Raw genomic sequence first — 22,164 nt, 5'->3', positions numbered from 1 at the left:
CTGAAATGTAGACTGGTCGCTAAAAATATATTCACATTACAAAATGTGTGCAACAAATACGAGGCGTGGACATTTTCACTAAACATTCTACACCAATTAAGCATAACAATATGACCATTAAGACCAAGCATTACATTATGAACATTATGATTCTTTGTCAAATAATAGTAAATGATGTAAAATAAAAATGTGTAATTCGGCAAAAAACTTTGTGAAGAATGTGAAAATTAAACTGAAATATGAATGTACAAAAAAAATAAAATAAAGGAAAAGGACATACATGCCTTACACAGACACAGCTCACACAAATATATAAGAGATGAATGAGTTTTTTGAGGCACTTCTTATACCTTTGTTTATTTGGTAAGAAGAACGTGTACAGATTACGGGTCCCTTCATAGTGACTTCTACAGCTACACACGACTCGCTTTCTTTACCAAAATACTTTGTTACATATAAAGACAGGAGTAGCTAGCTACTGTGAGGCAGTCATTACCCATAACCAATAAATCAAAGAGAAAACAAATGGAAAAAAGCACATTGCACCAAATTATTGCTTTAAAAATGAGAAAAATCAATATAGTTTGACAAAATTAAAAGGAAAAAAAAACAACGTAAAATAAAGAATGACAGTAGTGTGAGAGTGCTCTCATAGTATCCAGTCCCAGTAGACTGACAGAATAAAAGAATAAGCTTGTTAAAAGATCCGCCAACATATATATATTTATATTTGTTAATAGGATGGTAAGCCATGTACATACAAATGAAACTGTGCACATACATATACACAACTCTGGAAAAATTGAGAGACCACTGCAGTTTCTGAATCGGTTTCTAGGAATATGTTTGTGTAAAATAAGCATTGTTGATTTTGTCTATAAACTACAGAGCTTTCAGACCTCAAATAATGCACAGAAAACAAAGTCTTATTAATAAAAGTTCAGAAATCAATATTTGGTGGAATAACCCTGTTTTTTATTCACAGTTTTCATGCATCTTCTCCTCCACCAGTCTTACACACTGCTTTTGAATAACTTTAAGCCACTTCTGAGGCAAAACTTCAAGCAGTTCAGCTTGGTTTGATGGCTTCCTCTTGATTATATTTCAGAGGTTTTCACTTAGATTAAAAAAAAAAAAACTAATAAATTCAGTAAAAAAAAGTGGTCTTTTACTTTTTTCCAGAGCTGTATGTACACACAGCTGGAATGTGATGTTAAGCACTGTGAAAAAAAAGGCATCAAATGCCTCTGTTGTGGGTGATCTGCCTCCTGTCTCATCATCATCATCATCTCAAGCAACAAAACATACAAAAAGAGACAAACTCACAACGGTTAACCACATCTGGAACTGTGCATATCAGACATGTTTAAAATGGTCATTAGAGTTTTTTTTATTGTCATTATTCATTGATCAAATTTCAACAAAAGAATACAGAAACATGGAAACTTGAGGAAGTAGCAAATTGCTATATTTTATAGACGATCTTTTAACATACAAATCTGCATCAGCAGACTTTTCATTGCATACTCTCATTTCATTTAGACCCATCCTTCTCCTCCCAGTTCAACAGATTTAATAGAACTGATAGATTGGGATGTAGGTGGTGCTCCTGTCTGAAGGAAGACAGTGTTGTTATTGTAGTAATCATTACTCTATAGGGCAATCATCATCATCATCATCTTCATGGTGGAACCAATATCACCACCATCATTATTAATTGCGCTTGAAAGAAAAACAGAAAATCCCTTCTTCACACAACGTAAGTAAAGAATAGCAAATAACGGAAAGCCTAAATCCCTCACAGTTCCCTTAGGGACAAAAAAAAATCAGAGTTCCGCACAGAGGGCCAAAACTTCAGCGTCTCTCCACTGTATGGGAACGCCGATGTCACACGTCACACTGAGGAACAGCTACAGTACGTAATGTAACGTGGAGGTTACATCAGGATGAGTCCTGTAAGCATCATCAGGCACATTAAAAAGTACAGAAGTGGTGCTGTTTTACCTTTGATGTCGTATGCATCAGGAAACTGCAGAGTAACACGCTGAAGCACGGAAGAGGCCAAGAAACCAATGCAAGGCAGTCGAAACAAAGGGGGTGCGTGAGGTCTGAGAGGTAGAGCTCAAAGTGTTAGTGAGGTGTTCATAAACAGTGAAAAACAATGATTTCTTTTAAATGCTGCTGCTCACAAGCGCAACCTTGGGGAGAGAAGGTGTTCCAGTTAGAAGTGGTCCAGAATAGGCAACAACCTACTGTATATAGGAGTTGAATATTGGTTAAATCATTATAAGAAAGGTTCTCATCATTATAAAGGACCTTCTCATCTACATCATCAATATCAGTGTTCCCTTTGTTTGTTTTAAACCTGAAACCTTCACACCTTACCTACATCTATAACCTATACCTTTGGACAGCACGAGGGAACAGCCTTTGGGTTCCTTCAAATGGATTATTACTGTTCTTCTATCTGTATCAAGCTGTGTATTCATGCACTGATATTCTTTGACAGGTGGCTTAGTGCTGCAGTTCAGTTCCATTCACAAAAACCCACTGAAAGAGCCGTCAATGCCATCAAGGAGTGATGTACTGCACGATGCCTGCTTATTCTTCTGCTGTGTTATTCTTCTAAATAGTTTCATGCCTGGTACAAAATGAGAAATAAGATTGTAAAAAAAAAATAGGATAGGGAACACTGATCTTAAAAACCATCCAACTTTGAGAGCCGTTTGTTTATTTGTTGTTTGACAATTTTCAGAGACGTTACACATATCTGGCAACACTTCATCTTCAATTTTCAGTTTTAATTTGCTGACATAAAAAACAGGTCTGAAAAATAATATATTTCTAATGTTTTTTTGAGGGGAAAAAAACAATATCTAGGCAAGCACTCCCTGTTTTATGTCTGCAGTACTATGAAAAGAGCCCCAACCCATGTCACCTCTCAGGTTAGCCTTTTCTCTCATTAAGAAAAAAAAGAAGAAAGAAAGAAAGAAAAAGAAAAAAACATTAAAAGGCCCACTTGTCCAGATACCTGTCCAGAGGGTGTAGATTGCTCCAGCAGTACAAGTTCAAACAGAGAATCAGACTTCAGAGCTCAGACTGAAAAGCCCCATGCATTCAACTGCACAAACCAAAAAGAAAAGTGGAGGGGAAAAAAAAAAATTAAGAAAAGGAAAAAAGAAACCTGGCGCGCTTTCCTTTGCCCCCACCAAGACTGTGAGCAATGCAATGAGAATGCCGAAGGGAAGCAAGTTATCAACAAGGAAAGGGGGTGGAAAAGAAACGGAAAAAGAACCGGACACAGTTCTGCAGTTCTGAGTTATCGTCCAGTTCTGAGACACTGGAACAACGCTTTTAGTTTTTTTTTCAGTAACCAGTCAAACGTTGTTGTTGTTGTTTCACTTTGTTTCTCTTTTTTAGTGCTTTCTGCAGGTTCAATCCCCCCTCATTTGGTGAAGGCGGCCACCACGGCCCACAGCAGCTCGTTGGCGTTGTTTTTCATGCTCTCGCCCTCGGGCTCCAGGTCCAACAGCTGCCGTACCCTCTTCATGGCCAGATCGTACTGGTCGTCCAGCAGCGGGGCGAAAGCGTTCTCCAGCACGTCCGAAGAGTGAGCTAGGAAGATCAGGGCCAGCAGACGTTTATCCATGCGGTGAGGATCGTTCACCCACTTCTCCAGCACGGCCTCCTGCACCTTCTTGATGAGCCGCTGCTTGATGTTGTTGTTGGTGAGCGGGTGTGTCGTCATGTCGAAGAGCAGGAAGTTCTGTTTCTCGGTAGTGAGCACGCCCTTCTCCACCAAGTTCTTTGCCAAGCGCTCTCGTACGTTCCGAAGCTGGTAGTGGAGCTTCAGGGGGTTCCATGTTTCACCTTCAGGAGAACAGAGCCAGATTATTACAGAGAAGAAAAAGAAAGATGCTATGCCACGTGGTGTATACATTTCAATATACTTAAGATACATTGCTTTTAGACCTTAAATAATGCAAAGAAATCAAGTTCATATTCATTTAGAAACAACAATATTAATGAAATGATTACAGAAATGAATATTTGGTGGAGTAACCCTGATTTTTAAATAATAGTTTTAATGAGTCTAGGCATGCTCTCCACCGGTCTTTTATGCTGCTTTTGTGTGACCTTATGCCATTCCTGGCACTATAATTCAAGCAGTTCAGCTTTGTTTGATTGCTTGTTACCATCCAACTTCCTCTTGATTGAAAGCCTGGTGGAGAGCATGCCACCGTGAGTTAAAACACTAGTGTTGTTGTTTCTAAATGAATATGTTGTTTTCTGTGCATTTGTTAAGGTCTGAAAGCACTGCATCTTTTTCATTATTTTTTTTTTTACCATTTCTGATTTTCTGCAAATTAATGCTCTAAATGACAATATTTGTTTTTACTTAAACATATACCTATGCATAGTAGAATCAGATAAATCATTTTGAAGTGGTCTATAATTCTTTTACAGATAAGTGCAATCCAATTTAATAAAAAGAATAAAATAAAAACTGTGCAGTTATGTTGTGTCATGTTTCTCATTCCCTGCACATTTCAAACTATATTCATTGTCTTTCATGAAGAAATATAAGATTTTTGACTATTTTCAAATTACTGGACTTAAGTTACTCAAATTCTCTAACTGTCTGCTATTATTTAACATGAATCTGATCTTCAACTGGTAAGGAGCATCACTGCTGGAATGTGATTTGACTGAATGTGCCACTCTGCTTAGCTAAAGTACAAATCAATAAGCATTATGTAACTATTTGGATAACAGCTAATGTCAGGCAGCATTTTTTTTTATAACACATAGTTTATACACAGACATTCTTGAGCTACTACTCCAGCACTGAGAAGACTTTTTATAAAACCACTTTTTAAACAATGATGGCAGCTCCTTCTCCCTGATGCTTTGATCTCTCAGTCAATGACCCCTCAGTGAGCAGCTTCCTGCTGAGCTCATAGCCACTGTGTCTGCCAGCACTGGACCTTTAAATCAGCAACCTGAATAAGAGCACAGCTGAATCTTGCTCCCGATCCTTAATACTTCCCATGTGTACCCCAGTATTTGGTATGAAAAGGTACCATACATTGTGATTATATTGTTAAATACTGGTACTTAATTTCTCTGCAATATATTTCAACTCATTGGGGAACTTCTGAATAGAGCTGGGTATCGTTTTGAAATATTTGATACTGGTACCGATACAATACAATACTTTAGATTCAACACAGACACTCAAACGATACTTTTTTCAGTACATTTTTCTAAATTCTAACCAGGAAATACAAAAAGCTATTATTATTCTCACAAAGCGTATTTACTTAAAAGCCCACATGACTAATCTCATTATTTGTGGCACGTTACTTTTACTGCTTAAACTACAAATATTTTTCTAAGCGTATTGTTGGATGCATTTCAGTTTTAAGAGTTCTTTTTAAGGAATATCAGCAACAGATTAACAAAATGTAATTATATCTATATAAGTGGTGTCAATAACTTAAAAATGTATTATTGTGAGGGGACAGTAATAATAGTGTAGTGTGGTTTATGTCTGGCAGACTAGATCCTTTTTGGTATTGAATTCTGATACCCAGCCCTATTCCTGACATGACATGTTTGAAGATTTACCCTGCACTTTTCCAACCTATATGGTTTTACATGCACAAACTTGATCCACTACATCTTGGCTTGATCAGAGATGCTCACACTAAATAGGGCTACACCTGTATGTATAGTATAGTATAGTAAGAAACAATTTTTTTTTTTCTAAAAAAAAATATTTAAAAAAAATAATTTAGCTACAAAATATGCTACTTGTATAGACTGAGAGTGTGCCATATAATATCATACACAAAATACTGTTATCATTATTAAAACGATAATATAAAATCCATATCATGATAATAGTGGTAGTCTGTCTTAAAGGCAGTATATTTTGTATTTGTTTTGGTATTTACTGTGATGCTTTAAAAGATTTAAGATATGTTTTTATCTTCAGTATTGTGGTAGATTTGTTTGTTGCATTGTATTATTGCCCCCTATTTAAGACTTAAAACTTAAATGAATGCATACATCTATCAGTATGTTTAAATGCTAAAATGCAGAGCGTTGTGAGATCAAATTCATGCAAATTCCAGTGAACTCGAACATGCTTACCACTAAGGAGCTCAATCCAGCTCTGTACAGTCTCTGGGGGCTGGGTTTCTTTAATGTGTTTTAAAGCCTCGTCCAACAGAACATCCCCAGTTGGAGCATCAGACTTGCAGATGACCTGTTTAATCATTTAAAAGGAGAGAGAAAAGGGAAGGTGAAAAAAAGTCAAAGCCAAAAGTCACATCAGTACCACCCTTATTGCCTTAAAATAATGATAAACACATAATATAATGATAAAGTGCACACTGTCTTAATTCAGCAAGTAATAACCAGGGTTGAATTTTACAGTACTGAGGTAAAAATGATCCCAACACTCACTTTGATACACTGCACAAGTGGACACTTTGAGAAAGAAAATAAAATACTGAAGAGCTCCCCCTTGTGACAAAACAGTGTATTTTTCACAAATTTCTTCCCCAAAATTAGAAGTGCCAAACCCTGATCTTAGAAGATTTTTAAGTAAATCTGGTAAGTTTAATGAAAAAAGAATCAGTCATGGTAAGTGTGTTCTTATCTGTGTAATTATATATGTGTCAAACTAGATGAGTAGCAAGTTTCAGGATCTTAAATTACATCATCTGAGTAATAATAATAATAATAAATAGACAAGTCTGTTAGTTTTGAAATGTCATCAGCACACACACACACACACACACATACACTATACTTCAGAACAGGTGGAATTTAAGAGCTTTCCAGAGACATGCTCTTTGCACTCACATTACTGACATGCTGTTAAACAACAAAGGCCAGGTCTCCCAATACACATAAAACAGCACTACATTCCTCCCCTCTCCATAAACAACTCAATATCTACACACCTGTGTTAACAGAAGAGAGCAAAAACTACATTAGCTTGTAGTTCTATCACAAGGTCAATATAACTGCACAGGAAAAGGCAAGACGAGGATCTCGAGAGGGCTGGATTTAGGCCCGAGAAACAGACTTTCCATGTTTACACAGACCTTGGGTCATAAACACAGTCAACACAGTCCCACCTTTCTGGCGAGCAGGCTTTTTCTTCTCATGCCACAGGCCTCCAGCTGCAGCCTCCCTCGTAAGGCCAGTTCGATGAGCATACAACCCCGCAGTCCGGACGAAATGCAGTCATTCCAGAAAGAGGTATAACCCTGCAGGAGACACATCACAGTCAGTCACAAAACTGTGCGCAAAAGAGTTTACAAATAAAATTTCAGCAAAGGTTGACACAAATCATGTTTCCTTCCAACACAGGTATATAAAATAATATAAAAGACAATGCAGGCAACCATGATTAAAAATGGCATCGAAACAAGCAAAAGATTATAGCAGAATCATCTTTACAGTCTTTTACACTCATTGGTGGGCAGAACAAACATTGGCCCACCTAATGAAGACTAAAATCTCTGTATCTTTGTATTCAGCATAGAGCTGGGCGATAAAACGATATTGATAGTTATTGAGGAAATTATGTATCGCGATAAATATGATAAGCCGGATGATAGGATTCGATAAACTTTATTTTCTATTTCCCGTTTAAGTAGCGCTGTGAACAGGCGCAGCACGCGATCAGGCGGCGCACTGAACTGCATGCTCAGCCCAGAAGTTTCAGGCTTCCCTGTCCTTTATCTTAAAACCCTGCTGATTAACAGGGACTCTGTCACCGAGGAGAAAGGCTGCTGAGATTGTCGGGGTCTCTGGTGGGCTTTTAAAATATTTTAATATTTAATATTTAAAATACGTTAATTGGAAAAGTTTGCTTTTGTTAGCCTATATAATGCTCACTAGACTGTAATAAAGCTCAATCGAACATTTATATTTATAAGTACACATTTATATTTTTTTATTTATATAAAAGCTTGTAAAAAAGCATTTTCCATTTATTAAAACGATTTAATTGGACGACGCAGGAAATGCCTTTGTCACGCCGACATGCAACCAGTTTAGTAGAGGTATAGGGTATAACAGAAGTCTATGGTAGTGCAGTCAGCATACAGCATTATAGGACATAAAAGGTTACTGTAGTGTGTATAAGGCATTATAGGGGAGTATAAGAGTGCAATGAGTACAGGGTATTACAGAAAATATAGGATACTGACAGTATACAGTAGAGAGAATAGGGAGTATAAGATAGTGGAGAAGAGTTGGGCAAAAGTGTAACAACAGTTGATTTTTGTGTATATGCTACATGTCAAGAAATAAGAATTAAACTAATAAAAAAATCATTGTTTTATCAGATGTGCTTAAAGCTTAATATGTTACTGTATTTTTCCACTTTGTCCCAGCATCAAAAAAAAAAAACTTCTGCCAGATTTTTTTTTTTTTTACCCCCACAATTTTTGGAAGAGAGTGACGTATTCCCTTGACTGCTTTCTGAAGCAACTGCTATCCTGCTGACATCATTAGTTCCAACACCACCCATCTCATATAAGCATACGAGATGGCAGTAAAACTACGAACATATAAGAATCAGCATGAAACAAACAAACAAAAAAAATCCACTTGGACTTCATTCTCAATCAACTGTTCTGGAAACAAAACGGAATAACATAATAAAATTGATGCCATGTCTGTGATATATGTGACATCTTTTGTTGAGTAACACAGACATTTCCTGAAACTACAACTGCAGTGTCATGCACAGAGAGCTGAGAGCTTAGTGTGAGGCAGCCCTCCATAACAAGGCTACCTTTGTGAGAGCCAAGCCACCTAGTCCAGAGAATGTTAACATGGAACAAGAAGCTTCTTTCAGGCTGTAGCACTGTAGCAGACCCCTCACACATACAGTGGAGTCTATGGAGAAAACTGGGGACACTTTACTGAAATAATGATTTTGCTACTGTGGCTGTAATGCCACACTAAGATGAGTTCCATTAATAAACTGCTGTAGGATTTCAGAGTCATGGCAAATTCAAGTTAATGTTGGTTAGAGACTACATAAATTTAGGCAATATGTGGATATACAGCAACCAGCCATGACATTACTGTCCATCTTATCAGATCCACTGAGTATACAGTACAATTTATAGTTCTAGAATTATAAATTATATACTTCTCAGCACTGTAATGACAATGGCTTGGTGGTGGTGTGTTAGTGTGTATTGTCAGTATGAATGGATCAGATACAGCAGTGCTGCTGGAGTTTTTAAACACTGTGTCCACTCACTGCACACTTTATTAGACACTCCTGTTTAGCTGACTGACCATGTAGATTTAAAATCAGAGACAGCTCATTTATTGCTGCACAGTTGGTGTACCCAGCACAAATAAGAAGGGATTGTTAAATGTTAAGGAGAGTTAGTGTATATGATATGATATGGTGTTTAAATAAAGCTGCTAAAGTATAGGTTTTCTGCAATATGATGTGGCTTCACTAACAGTAATACAGGTATAGATCTGGCCCCAAACACTTTCATTATAAATATTAAGGCAGTGTACAGTCAGCATTTGACTTGACTTCTGTGATCCAGTGAAATCTGAATATGGTCTCATTACTGAGATCAAACGTTTAAAACAAAGCTCTTAAGACAGGTTTCTTTAGAACTGTTTTTAAAACTGCTATTTTCTTGCTTCCCTTTTTTAACTGAAATTGCTTAAGAAGGATGACTGCAAGCAGTTTTGATCCTTCCTGTAACCCTCTCATTTAAACCTCCATCTACCTTTATAATAAACAGTCTTCAAATACAAGTTCCTACTACATTCATTAATGACAATGTTTAATTCATTAATTCAGAAATAAACCTATATATAAAGAACTATGCACTGGAAGACAGTCCCATTCTGGCAGAGAAGCTGAACATGGCACAACAATTGGAATGGCAATTTGCAGATTTGAAAACACTCCAATATCCAATTCACACCTTTTTACCAATTCATTAATTTCAATTACAGAGACACAACGCAAAATATTTACAGCATTTAAAATCCTTTTTTTCCCCCCAAATCACCAGCATGCTTTATAATCCAGTGAGCCTTAAGTATGAATTTTACCAGTCAGGTTGTAAGGAGCAGTAAAGCCACTCTGCTGAAGTGCAGTGCTATAAAGGAGTTTCAGTTTAGTTCTCTAGCAGTGTTAGCATAAGTCACTAACTGCGCTAAGCGCTAGCTCTCTGGCCATCCAGATGAGAGTATTATCAGCCTGTAGCCGTCTGCTAACCCTGGCTAGCACTGCTGGAGCAGCATTAGCATTAGTTGCCCAAATAAACAGTTTTAGAAGAGAAATCTGTATTGATGAACATCCAGCACTTTGTCTTTTTTGGTTAAGAATTACAGTTTGATTTACTTAGCTTAGCTTTACAGGTCTGCTGAATTAGAGGGAAAACATTGCGACACCCCTGTGCCTTACTTGAGTCGCATAAAATGCGCCTTATAGTGCAAAAAATACGGTAGGTGATGACAATAGAAAGTAGCAAAAAATACTGTTGTGTGCTCACTAAAGTGCAGTGTGAAACCTAAACTATCCGTAACATACGTATAAAATGGAACTTCCAAGTACTGCAAACAAATGCCACTGTAACCTTTTACACACACACCGTTTAAACCTGGCCACTACAACCGCACCAAGTGGAAGATATGATAAAACTACAGTGTGTGCAACTTCCAACTATCAGGGAAGCAAGTAGGATCCAAATGTCCTTCACGCTGTAAAGTGATAACATATCGGAGTGTGCAGCCATCCTCACATATTTGAATGCTGTTTGCATTCAAACAAATGTTTGAAAGTTTGAATTTGTTTTATTACCTGCCTAACACTCTGCTGGACAGATTAAGTTAAGTCTAAAAAATGAATAGGAAACTTAAAGTCAAGACCCAACATGCATGGACAGAGATCTCTTCATCAGCACATCATATCATATGGCATGACTGTGTGTCTGTTGCCTTCAGATAACAGAATGCCTGTCTGTTAACCTGGAATTACCTTCAGTCACCTGCACCAGCATATACTCATCTGTACCTTAAACCTGCATTATTTGTGAAATATGGTGAAATATAATGTTTTGAACTTTTCATTCAAGTGCTGTATCAGCAGATAGCCAAGGCTGGAGGGCAAATATAGACTTGTTTACCTTACTGTCCAATTTCCCAGTGTAAGCACCCTCATAAGATAAAACACATGCTTCTTAAATGGACACCAAGTTCCTCTAGTCAGTGAAAACAGCATTAAAAGCAATGCAGTCAATTTAAATACGCTAATAAAGGCAATTCATCTGGAAAGTTTGCACTACTTTTACAAAAATTAAAAACTGCATTGTTTTGGCCTCAAAATCTTACCGTAATATATTTCTATCACAACGCTTTAGTGATATATGAGCGGCATATTATTTAGCATAAATATGCCATCTCTAATGCAGGGTTCAGAAGGTAGATTACTTTTTATTTATTTTTAAAAAAGAATTAAATCTCATACTATCTAAGCCTCTCTCTCCTCATTATTCTCCTTCTCGATATTCACTCACATACTCTTACACAAACAAACCTCTGTCAAGCATAAGTTTGCCACATGTCCTCTTCTCCCCCCTTTATTCTCTCATTTACCTGTTGAAAATAGTGTTTAAAAGTATTGGTTGTTTTATTGTTTGAGCTACACTGAAGTATACTAGTGTCTCGTTTATTATAGCATTTTAACCAGATTATGTCATAGTTATTATTGCAGCATGTTGTTGGACCTGTCCTACAAAGCAAGATTTCATGCTTAGCTAGTTACGTCCTTGCTTATTTTGTTCTAATCCTGGAGTTTCTGTTTCACAATGGTGGGTCATTCTGTAACAACACAGGCAGGCTGCATTAATGATTTTGGACAATAAACAGCTCTTGGGGCTGAGTATCTGATTGAGGTGGAAAAACTATATAAATATGATAAAAAACTTCAGCAACACCTAAACAAGACATGGTAAATAAGTATGCATCTAACTGTAACATTTATACAACATATTTCACACAACTTTTAAGTAATATTCCCCTGGAAACCAAACCATTTCCACACAAATGACAGAAGCAAGTTATTTTTGTGGAATTAAATAGCGAAAATGATACGACAGTCAATTTTTTTTAATTATTAATAGTTTTTAAATACAATATTTTTTATATTCTATTTATGACATATTGGCCAGCCCTTTGTTGGGCACTCCAGTCAATTATCTTTTATTTATAATGTATGACACGGATATCACTGTTGCTGCACAATTTCTCAAACACATAAATTAATGCATACATTTTTGCTTTTAGAAATACAAATCAGGGTCCATAAAATAACGTGCCAAAACATTGTGACCAACTACCAAATATGCTGTGGCTTTTATGCATGCCACAAAATAAGCATTGGTATCTGGAACTATGACATTAAAAGCAGATCCTACAGGCTTTAAAGCGGACTTTCAGAATATTATACATGCATCACCTAATGACACACATTACTGTACACATGATTCATCAAACCAAGCAACTGTCCAATCCTGACCTTCACATGCCCACTGTCAGCACTTTTGCTAGAGGACTGGTGGTAGTAGAAGCCCTCAGATTTGTCTTCAGCTATGCTCTTGTGCCACATTGGAGATTTCTAAGAGTTGTGCCACAGCAGCCTTTCTGCTGGTTTGAAACACAGTGGACAGCTATTGTTGCCCTTCCCATTAGACTTTGGACTACAAGAACTGACATACACTAACATACCACTGTTCCACAGCAAAGAACATTCTTAGGTTTACCTGAGAGTGGTCACAATGTTCTGACTCATTAGCATATGCATCAACAGAATAAAAACACATGATGTGACTTAAGCTGTTAACTTCTTGCCTATGTGGTTCGGACCTTGAATTTCTGCCTCATAATGGTGGGTAAATCTGCTTCAGGGCAGGACGCATTAACAATTTAAGATCATAGGCATCTCTTAGCATAAGTGGTGCACAGCACTTGATCTGAGGTGGCTCTCACACGTGGTTTTTAGCTCACTAACTGTTGCCTTTGTAACATTTGCATCATCAACCATGATATAACTAACAGGCCTGTCGCCCAAAAACCTTAAAAATGTGTTGCCTCCTGTACTGAATGTGGATGTAATTTGCAGATGCTTATCTTATCTGTTTACATGTACAATTTAGCCAGATGCTGCCGGTCACAATCATTAGGGTTGTGAATCTTTGGGAATCAGAATAGATTGTTTTCTGATTCTTTCAAATCGGTTGGATTTCTTTTTCTTCATCCTCCATACTTTAGCGGCGCAACAACAAACACCTTAACACGACAGTACATGCCTCTCTGTAGCCTAATAGAGAGAGACAGGGAAAAACAGCAAAAACTTTCCCTGTCCTGTCGCTGCTGTCTCGCAACACTCGCCTACTGTCCCGCAGAGCTTTTTAACTGTACCGCAGAGCTTTTTAACTGTACCGCGGAGCTTTTTAACTGTACCGCGGAGCTTAGCTACTGTTGCGCTGAGCTTTTTAACTGTCTCGCGGAGTTCATCTACTGTCCTGCGGAGCTCTTTAACAGCAGGACAGTAGGTGAGCTCTGTGGTACAGTTAAAAAGCTCTGTGCGACAGTAGCTGATCTCTGCAGTACAGTTAAAATGCTCTGTGCAACAGTAGCTGCACCTGCAAAAAAATGGGTATTCCCAGTACACACGACACTGTGGATTAAGGAATGTTAAATGCTCAATAACTCACATTGTCTTGTCATGAGCACGCAGTCCACTCACAAGATCACACCCTACAACTTATACAGGTGTGAGCATTTCCAAGCCAGACCCTGAGTAACACTTCTTAGTCAGTTTACATATTGCTACCCCATCACTCTTTGCATGTATCTCCCATTACTTAGACAAGCCAATAGACTCTAAACTCCAGACTGCTTAAAAGAAAGAAAAAAAAAAAGCAAAACTCTTGTCTGCATTTTACAAATACCATTTTTAAGTGGTCGATGATGCTTGTTTAAGAGGCAAGCTGACCTAAACTGTCTTGTTTTAACCTTAATAAAGGGGCAGGGTGGCCTCTGAATGGCGGCAAAACCAGTCAAACAAATGTTTTTCAAAGGCACGGTTATTTAAACTTTGTACTGTTCAGATTATCACAGCTTACTTTGAACACTCCTGCTGACTTAAATCCTCTTAGGTCATAGGAAACTAGGATGTGAGTCCAATACTTAACGTTAGCTTTGCATTAGTCAGTGTTGACAGAAAAAAATGTAATACTGCAATTACTTTTCTGTCTTTATAACACAGTTACTGTTAGCAAAGTTAACAAAGATAGACGTTACGTTTTTACACCCAACTGAGTAAAAAATGCTATAAAGCAAAATAAGAACTTATCAAAGTCAAATCTACCTAAATTACCTAAAACCTTAAGTCAACTGCAATAGCAATTTGTTTTACATAACTTGCATTAAATGTCAACATACAATGCTACAACCAGATAAAACCTCTCTGTAAATTGGCTTTACTCACATGGTTATGGCTTACACCATTCAACATCTAATGCAAACTGGTACCGTAAAATGCAAATCCTTTTTACAATTATTTCAGAGCTGCTCCTGTAGATGAATTAAATGACTGCTATCTAGGAAGTGAAGTTAGATAGAATGCCACAGCAAAACATGGGTGGTTTAGTAGTTACAATGCTGGGTAGACAGCAGTAAAAGTTTGTTAAAAAAATATTTCACCACATTTAAACAACTGACAATTACCAAATAAAAAACTGCCAATATGTGCAAGAGAACCCTGTAGAGTGACTGTACACAACTATAAATAAAATACTAAATAAATTAATACATTTATAAATTAACAAATAATTACTTACACTGCCGTCAAATCCATCTCTGAAGTTTGTAAGCTTGTACTAACAACAAACTTGTTTCTAATTGTAAATATTACTGACCAGATGTATAACTTTAACTACTTAGCTAAATGTCTTGACAAACCTACAATGGTGTAAGAGGGATTTCCATGTGTTAATATGGAAGATTCTGTAAAAATATAGCAAGCTGAATATTTAACTAGATCGATTTACTTAGGTAAATAGCTAACTTAGCTTAGCTTCAAGGAATGACAGCAAACTAGCTAGCTGGCACTTTTGGAGACCGCAAACTGTGTGAATGAGAACATTATCCCTCTCCAATTGCGTTTCTGTGCTCACAACTTAGTGTATTGCTGTGCATTTACAAATTAACGATTAGCAGAAACTGAAATTCGGAGCTAACACATTTTTATAATCAATGATAATCCCAACATATGGAGCTTAAAAAAGAACTTTCAGTTCCATAATGTTTTCCTAATAAATTCAGTAGCATAGATAAAAAAAAAAATAAGAGGCTTAATTTTTAAGATATGTTACTTCAAATCTGTCTTCAAGATTTCAAGATTTAAGATTTAATTTATGGATCAGGTTATTTTTAAAAAGTTCCAAAATTTATTTTAAAATGTATGGCACCTTTAAGGTGAGAGCATGTATTAAAAAAAAAATGCGTGGCCACAACTTAGGCATGGAACTGAGATCCTAATGTGTGGCCACATCTTTATGAGGGGTGGGAACTAGGGCTGCAACAATTAGTCGATATAATCGTCAATGTGGGTTATTTTATTTTATCAACTTATCGATAATTTGTAACAACACCACATTACCCAAAGTACTGGGGACAGAATCGCAATAGAAAATGGGCACAGGGCTCACTCACACAGTTCACACTTAGCTTAGTCTGTGTCTCCAAAAGTGCCTAAACCGAACAGATTACATAATTACATAATTAAATATCAGTACTTTCCACATTTAAACATCATCTGGACATTAAAATGTCTTTTAAATCCCATGTTTAACTGTTTTTCTGCTGTTTTAGAGATGGAGGGCATGGCAGAAACAATTGTTGACTAATCGAAAAAAATTGGTCGACTACCGAAATAATCACTAGTTGCAGCCCTAGTAGTGACAAGATAATAAAGTCCTGGCTATATAACCCGCGTCTTCCCCACAACTTAATAACCCGTTGCCCATGTCTCAATAAGTCGTGGCCGGGCATTCTTATTAATAATATGTCACCTTAGCAGCTCTGTAGAAATGAATTCTGTCAACAGCTAACGTTAATTATACTATTTGACAAGCTCTTAACACAGGTAAGCAACGGAGCAGTTACAACGTATGAGTTACTCTAAAACATTTTAGTTACATTTATTAATATAGAATACTAGTTAAAAATATTAGCACCCATAAACACAAAATGCAGATTCAAATAGCTAGCATTAGCTAACGTTACTTATATCAGTCTCACAGCTGCAGCCCAGATAACTAGTTACGTTAACTCTTCAGATAACAAATAGCTAACTTTAACTACGACGTTTGTGCTTCTCATGAGTGACAGCAGCTGTTTATGGAAGTAGTTATACTACTATAAACTAAACCGAGGGGAAACTGTTCACTACTTAATCTGAGAGGCGGATTTGACGGTTGAATAAGTTAGCTAACGTTAGCTTTAGCTGGCTAGCTAGGTAGCAAGCTAAGCTAAGCTACTTGGCTAACCAGCTAACGTTACAGAGAAACGGCGGAGCTGCAACTAGGCTAGGCTAGGTGGCTTTTAGCTCTCGAACATTAGCTAAAAAAAAGTTAGCTAGCTAACTGGACTGATTTTGGGCTAAAAACAGATTAAAATGAGAAACCTCGCGGTCCTTCAGCCCCAGCAGCAGCACCTCCTCCATGAGAGTGAGCCTGGTCTCTTTAGAGTCTCCTCCGTCATCGTCCTCCTGCTCCTCTCTCCGCGGCTCGAACTCGTCCTCTGCCCCCGGGCTCCGCTCCTTCTCGGCGGCGGCGGCGCCGCGTCTCTGCACCAGGCCCGAGCTCCGCTGGGTCAACGAAGTCATGGCGAGCGGAAAGGCGACACGAAAACACCTCCACCCTCCCTCACAGGCGCCGTGCGGGGCTGCGCTCTGCTTTATCTGGTCCCGCACATACAGGAGACGGCGGGGGAATCGGCGGTAAGGTCTGGTTTAGAGCAGCAGGCGGCGGGTCCGGAGACTCGGAGCGGGTTCAGGCTCAGCTCGGCTCGGCGGTGGGAGATCTAACATGGCGGCCGGGGTTTGCGTCAGCAGTGGATGTGGATGTGGCACCCAGAGCCTCTCAGGTGAGAGGAAACAACAAACCCAGCAGCATAATATAATAATAATAATCATCACACAGCACACAGCTCTATTATACCTCTATCACTATATCTCTAACATGCCAAGATGCATGAAAACTGTGATTAAAAACCAGGGTTATTCCACCAAATACTGATTTCTGAATTCTTAAAACTTTATAAATATGAACTTTTTTTTTTTTTTTGCATTATTTGAGGTCTGAAAGCTCTGCATCTTTTTGTTATTTCAGCCATTTCTCATTTCTCAATGCTCTAAATGATAATATTTCTATTTGGAATGTGGGAGAAATGTTGTCTGTAGTATATATAATAAAAACCAATGTTCATTTTACTCAAACATAAACCTATAAAGAGCAAAATCAGAGAAACTGATTCAGAAACTGTAGTCGTCTCTTAATTTTTTTTCCAGAGCTGTATATCTGTGTATATCTATAATATGTAGTTCTAGGCTGTGAGAGAGAAACAGGCTAAGCTGCTGGAGTTGTGGAGTTGACAGACTGACTGGCTGAACTCATCATTGTGGGCAGATCATCTGGATTCACTTGTGGCAAAATAATACAAATTCCTAAGTAAATGAAAGTAAAAAAGGGAAAAAAATCTCAGTATTCTGTCCCAGCTGGTTGTGCAGCTCTACTGCAGTTAAAACTTTTCCCCCCACACAAAAAAAACTTATACTAAATCATACAGATTTTCCATAATCATGAATAATGACTTGACATGAATTGTGGCTCACTATTTTTATTTTCTTTTAACATCAACATATATGACACTTTTTAATGCACAGTTACTGTTTATTCACTTTATGTTCTTTTATATGAATGTATAGGAATAGGACAAAAACGAACTTCAGAGATGTTCCCTTTTAAAATTTATCTATTAAATAACTAATTAATAAATAAATAAAATAATTAATTAATTTAATTTTTTGGTTGATAGTCTGACAGTCAGTCCCCTTTAACTGAGCCCATAATGAAACACATTAAATGTGAAGGATACAGATATTTATTACATTTATTACATTAGGTTGATTAATTAAAAAACTTTATTACAAAAACTGTTAAACTGTTTTTACAATACTGTCACACTTTGTAATTTAGTAAGCTAATACCGCAGGCTGATAAGTAGGCACTGTCCTCTGTTTAAGCTGGATTGGGAGAAGGTAGCTGAGAGAATAAGGTGGAAATAAATGATGGAACATTATTGCCGAGCGTGAGCAGATGCCATGAAATATCCATGCTGAGTTTTGAGTTGGTAATGTGTCTCCAACAGTTGTATCTTATCTGCTGAAGAGATGTTTAAAACAAATGTAACACACCTGTTCCCAGTGCACAACAGTTTGTGTGTCTGATTGGAATCTAAATTATTTTTTTTTCCACCTGATATGACCCACTCACCCCTCTGAGAACTCTCCTCATATTCATTTACAGTCTTTATAAATGGGTGGTTGGGTTTGTTGGTTGCTTAGCACCCTTAAACCTCTGATCCTAGAATTGCCCTTGATGTTGGATGATGATGGCCTGATTAAACAATATATTTAATTAGTCTGAAATGGGTTTAGGTCAGAGCTCTATGCAGATCACCAGAGTTCCTCCATTCCAAGCCTGTTAAACCATGTCTGCATGGACTTCAGTGTGTGCACAGGGGTGCAGTCATGCTGGAACAGGAACCAGCCTTCCACAAACATTGAAACGTCCTCATAAAGTTGAAAGCACATAAGTGGCCAAAAGGCTTACAGTTCACTTTAACATTAACATAATCCTTCACTGGAAACAAGGGGCGAGCCCAAACTCTCCTACACTAGACTTCACTCTTGGCACTATGCAATCCAGTATGTAATGTTCTCCTTAGATCCACTAAAGCCTTGATTTGTCCATTAGACTTTTAGATGATGGGCAATGATTAATCACCTCTCACAGTTGCACCACTTTAGAGTCCAGTGGCAGTATGCTCTGTACCAGTTTTGGAACAGTACACAAACCATGTACTTGCATTAAAGTAGATACTGTATTTTTCGCACTAAATGGCGCACTTAAAATCCTTTAATTTACCCAAAATTCGTCAGTGCGCTTTATAATTCGGTGCACCTTATGTATGAATTTTACCAGTCAGGTTGTAAGAAGCAGTAAGTTAGCGCTAGTTAGCTCTTTCACCATTCAGAGTATATCAGACTGTAGCCTGTACATTTACCGTGTTAAGCAAGTTCAACAAAAGCTTTCTTTAAACACAGGCTCCTGAATGGGTGTTCCATTACTATATTAATCCAACTATTGCTCCATATATTTCATATACATATATTATTAATTTGCAGGCATAGGCACTCCCAAAACTTTATGCTGTTGCTCTGATGTTTAACTGTATGCATGCTCTGGACAGCTATAAGAGGTGTAAGTATATATTGATTGTATTGTATCACAATATTTTACACAATATCTTATAAATTTCTTTCTTTTTTTTGTCTTACTTGCATTTTTCAGATTATCAGACAAACATAACCCAAGTAAATACAAAAAGGAGTTTTTGAATAAATAAATTCATTTATTTTATTAGATTATATATTATATATTTTATATTATTTTATATTATATCTTATATACTTTATATTATTCAGGGAAAGGATTAATCCAAACCAACCTGGCCTATATGAAAAAGTAATTGCCCCCATGAATTGCCCCAATAAAATTCTCTAGCTACAACAAGGTCTGATTACTGCTATACATGTTTAGTTAAAAAATCATTTAAAAAGAACCTGCCTGACAACATAAAACAGGATAAAAGATCTCAAAAGGCAATACATTATTCAAGAACAGATGAGAAAACAATGTCATTGGCATCTATCAGTCTGGAAAAGGTTAAAAGTATTTTTTTATTTTTGGGACTCCAGTGAACCACAGTGAGAGCTATCACTTACAAATGCAGATAACATAGAACACTGTTTCTGTCCTACAGAAATTACTCCAAAAGGGCAGGGACAACTCATCCAGGAGGTCACAAAAGAACCCAGAACAACATTTAAAGAGGCCTCACATGTTAATCATTCAAAGAGCCACTAAACCCTAAAGTTATTTTTCCTATAATAGCTGAAATGTTTTCCTGTGACGTAATGAAACATACCAGTCCTGCTTAATTTTGTATAAACATTTTTCCAACCTCTAAAACACTTTTATTGTGAATTTTTATTTCCGCCTCTGCAGCGCCCTCACAGGTTCAAATGTGCTGTAGCCGAGGATGATGTGTCCGTGTACTTTGGCACCTTGACACATCACAATATGTAGATCAGACAATCAATATTACCACTCCCCTGCTGACGTCCAACCATCTGGGTCTCACCGCTATCGGAGGCACTTAGCTGCTGCTGCTGCTGACGCTCAGATTTTATAAATATGAAAGTGTGTTTTTCTAAAATCTGATTTAAACGATTGCACTATATTTTTCAACATAGTGTGATATACTGAATCGTAACCCATGCAAATTCTTTCCAACACATGGCTCTAGTAGGTATTGTATGTTCAAAAGAATATGCTGTACCCTGATTGGAATTCTTGCTCTATGCTTTTTTTATTTTAATAAGATACGTATTTATGCTCACAAAAGCCAAAAGGAATGACAGCTGTATAGTGTAATGCAGTAAACAGTAGAATATTTTACAGTGAAATGTAGTGAAAGAATTGTCATCCCAAAATACTGTATACACCTAATTTAAACTGATGTGCCTGAAACACCTGGAATCACCATTGTTATCCATGTGTAGCCCTATTTATATGGTGTTTTAATGTACTGGCTAACATTAGTCCACTGAAGCTTCTCAGCTCTAAGGATAACACTTCCACAAAAATAAAATAAGGGACACAAAGCACTCTGTGGATACATTCTGATTTATTCTTTGCCTAATATCTGTTTACCATTAAAAAAAAAAACTCTGAAAGTGAAAACTCAACACACACACATATATTTAATATACTATATTATATAATATACAGTAATTAGATATATATATAGCACACAGAAAACAAATATACAGTAATCAGAGCTGATCCAAGTCAACACCCATTTTATATATATATATATAATATATATATATATATATATATATATATATATATATATATATATATATATATATATATATATATATATATATATATATTATATATATATATATATATATTGGTCCAAAACCTGAGATAGATAAGACTTTGTATACACCTGGTCACTGTATTCATGCTTTGTTTCAGGAATATAACTGGATAAGGCCAAGCCAAATAAATATACCAATCAGACCACAGCAGAGTCACGCTTAAAACAGATACAAAGCTGATCATTCAATCAAACCACTTCAGAAGGTGATCTGAGGGTGTTTTCACATCAGCACTTCTTAGTTCATTTAAAATCGGCTCTGAATTTGTATTAAAGTGTGTGTAAACAGTAATTGCACTCTGGTATAGACAAAAACAACCACACTGAGACCCCCGAAGAAAGGTTCGGTTCCAAATGAACAGTGTGTTTGTGGCCAAAACAAGATCTGACCTTGAGCTGACCAGACTATCGTATATACTCCAAATGTTTGAGCTAAATGGCTGTTCAGGTGCAGTTTAATCTGATTTATTATTTAGATTACTACTACAGATATTAACTAATGTCATCTCTGCTGTTATATTCCATTCCACACAGCAATTTAATTTTATCAGGATACAATCCAGATACTTGTTACATGATCTGACCAGGTGTAAACAGGGTCTAACTCACCCCACTGAACTGGACCAGCTTTAACAGTGTCTGAGAGCAAAGGAGCAGTAGTGCAATTCTCAAAAGCAGCACAGGGGGAAACTGTTGGACAGTAAATAAGAACACAGCTTGTTTCTTAATTCTCAGCTTGATCAAGTGCTCAGTAGAAGTTAAGACAACATGATTTCAGTTACAGATAAT

General features: G+C 37.0%; 1 protein-coding gene and 1 long non-coding RNA gene across 2 annotated transcripts; one reads left to right on the top strand and one right to left on the bottom strand.

Moving 5' to 3' along the window:
• Window positions 1–324: 324 nt before the first annotated feature.
• golph3a (golgi phosphoprotein 3a) lies at window positions 325–17,172 on the bottom strand. The gene is made up of 4 exons (XM_007250470.4): window positions 16,766–17,172; window positions 7,155–7,286; window positions 6,160–6,274; window positions 325–3,870 (listed from the first exon to the last, which is right to left on the bottom strand). The coding sequence occupies exons 1-4, from the start codon at window positions 16,964–16,966 to the stop codon at window positions 3,446–3,448; spliced, it is 873 nt and encodes a 290-aa protein (XP_007250532.1). The 5' UTR covers window positions 16,967–17,172; the 3' UTR covers window positions 325–3,445.
• Window positions 17,143–21,094, top strand: LOC125786958 (uncharacterized). The gene is made up of 2 exons (XR_007428929.1): window positions 17,143–17,226; window positions 20,433–21,094. It is a non-coding gene; the product is annotated as an uncharacterized LOC125786958 (long non-coding RNA).
• Window positions 21,095–22,164: the final 1,070 nt, after the last annotated feature.

Source organism: Astyanax mexicanus, chromosome 22, assembly GCF_023375975.1.
Source record: "Astyanax mexicanus isolate ESR-SI-001 chromosome 22, AstMex3_surface, whole genome shotgun sequence".
NCBI classification, from domain to species: domain Eukaryota; kingdom Metazoa; phylum Chordata; class Actinopteri; order Characiformes; family Acestrorhamphidae; genus Astyanax; species Astyanax mexicanus.
This window is presented reverse-complemented; position numbering and strand designations above follow the sequence as displayed.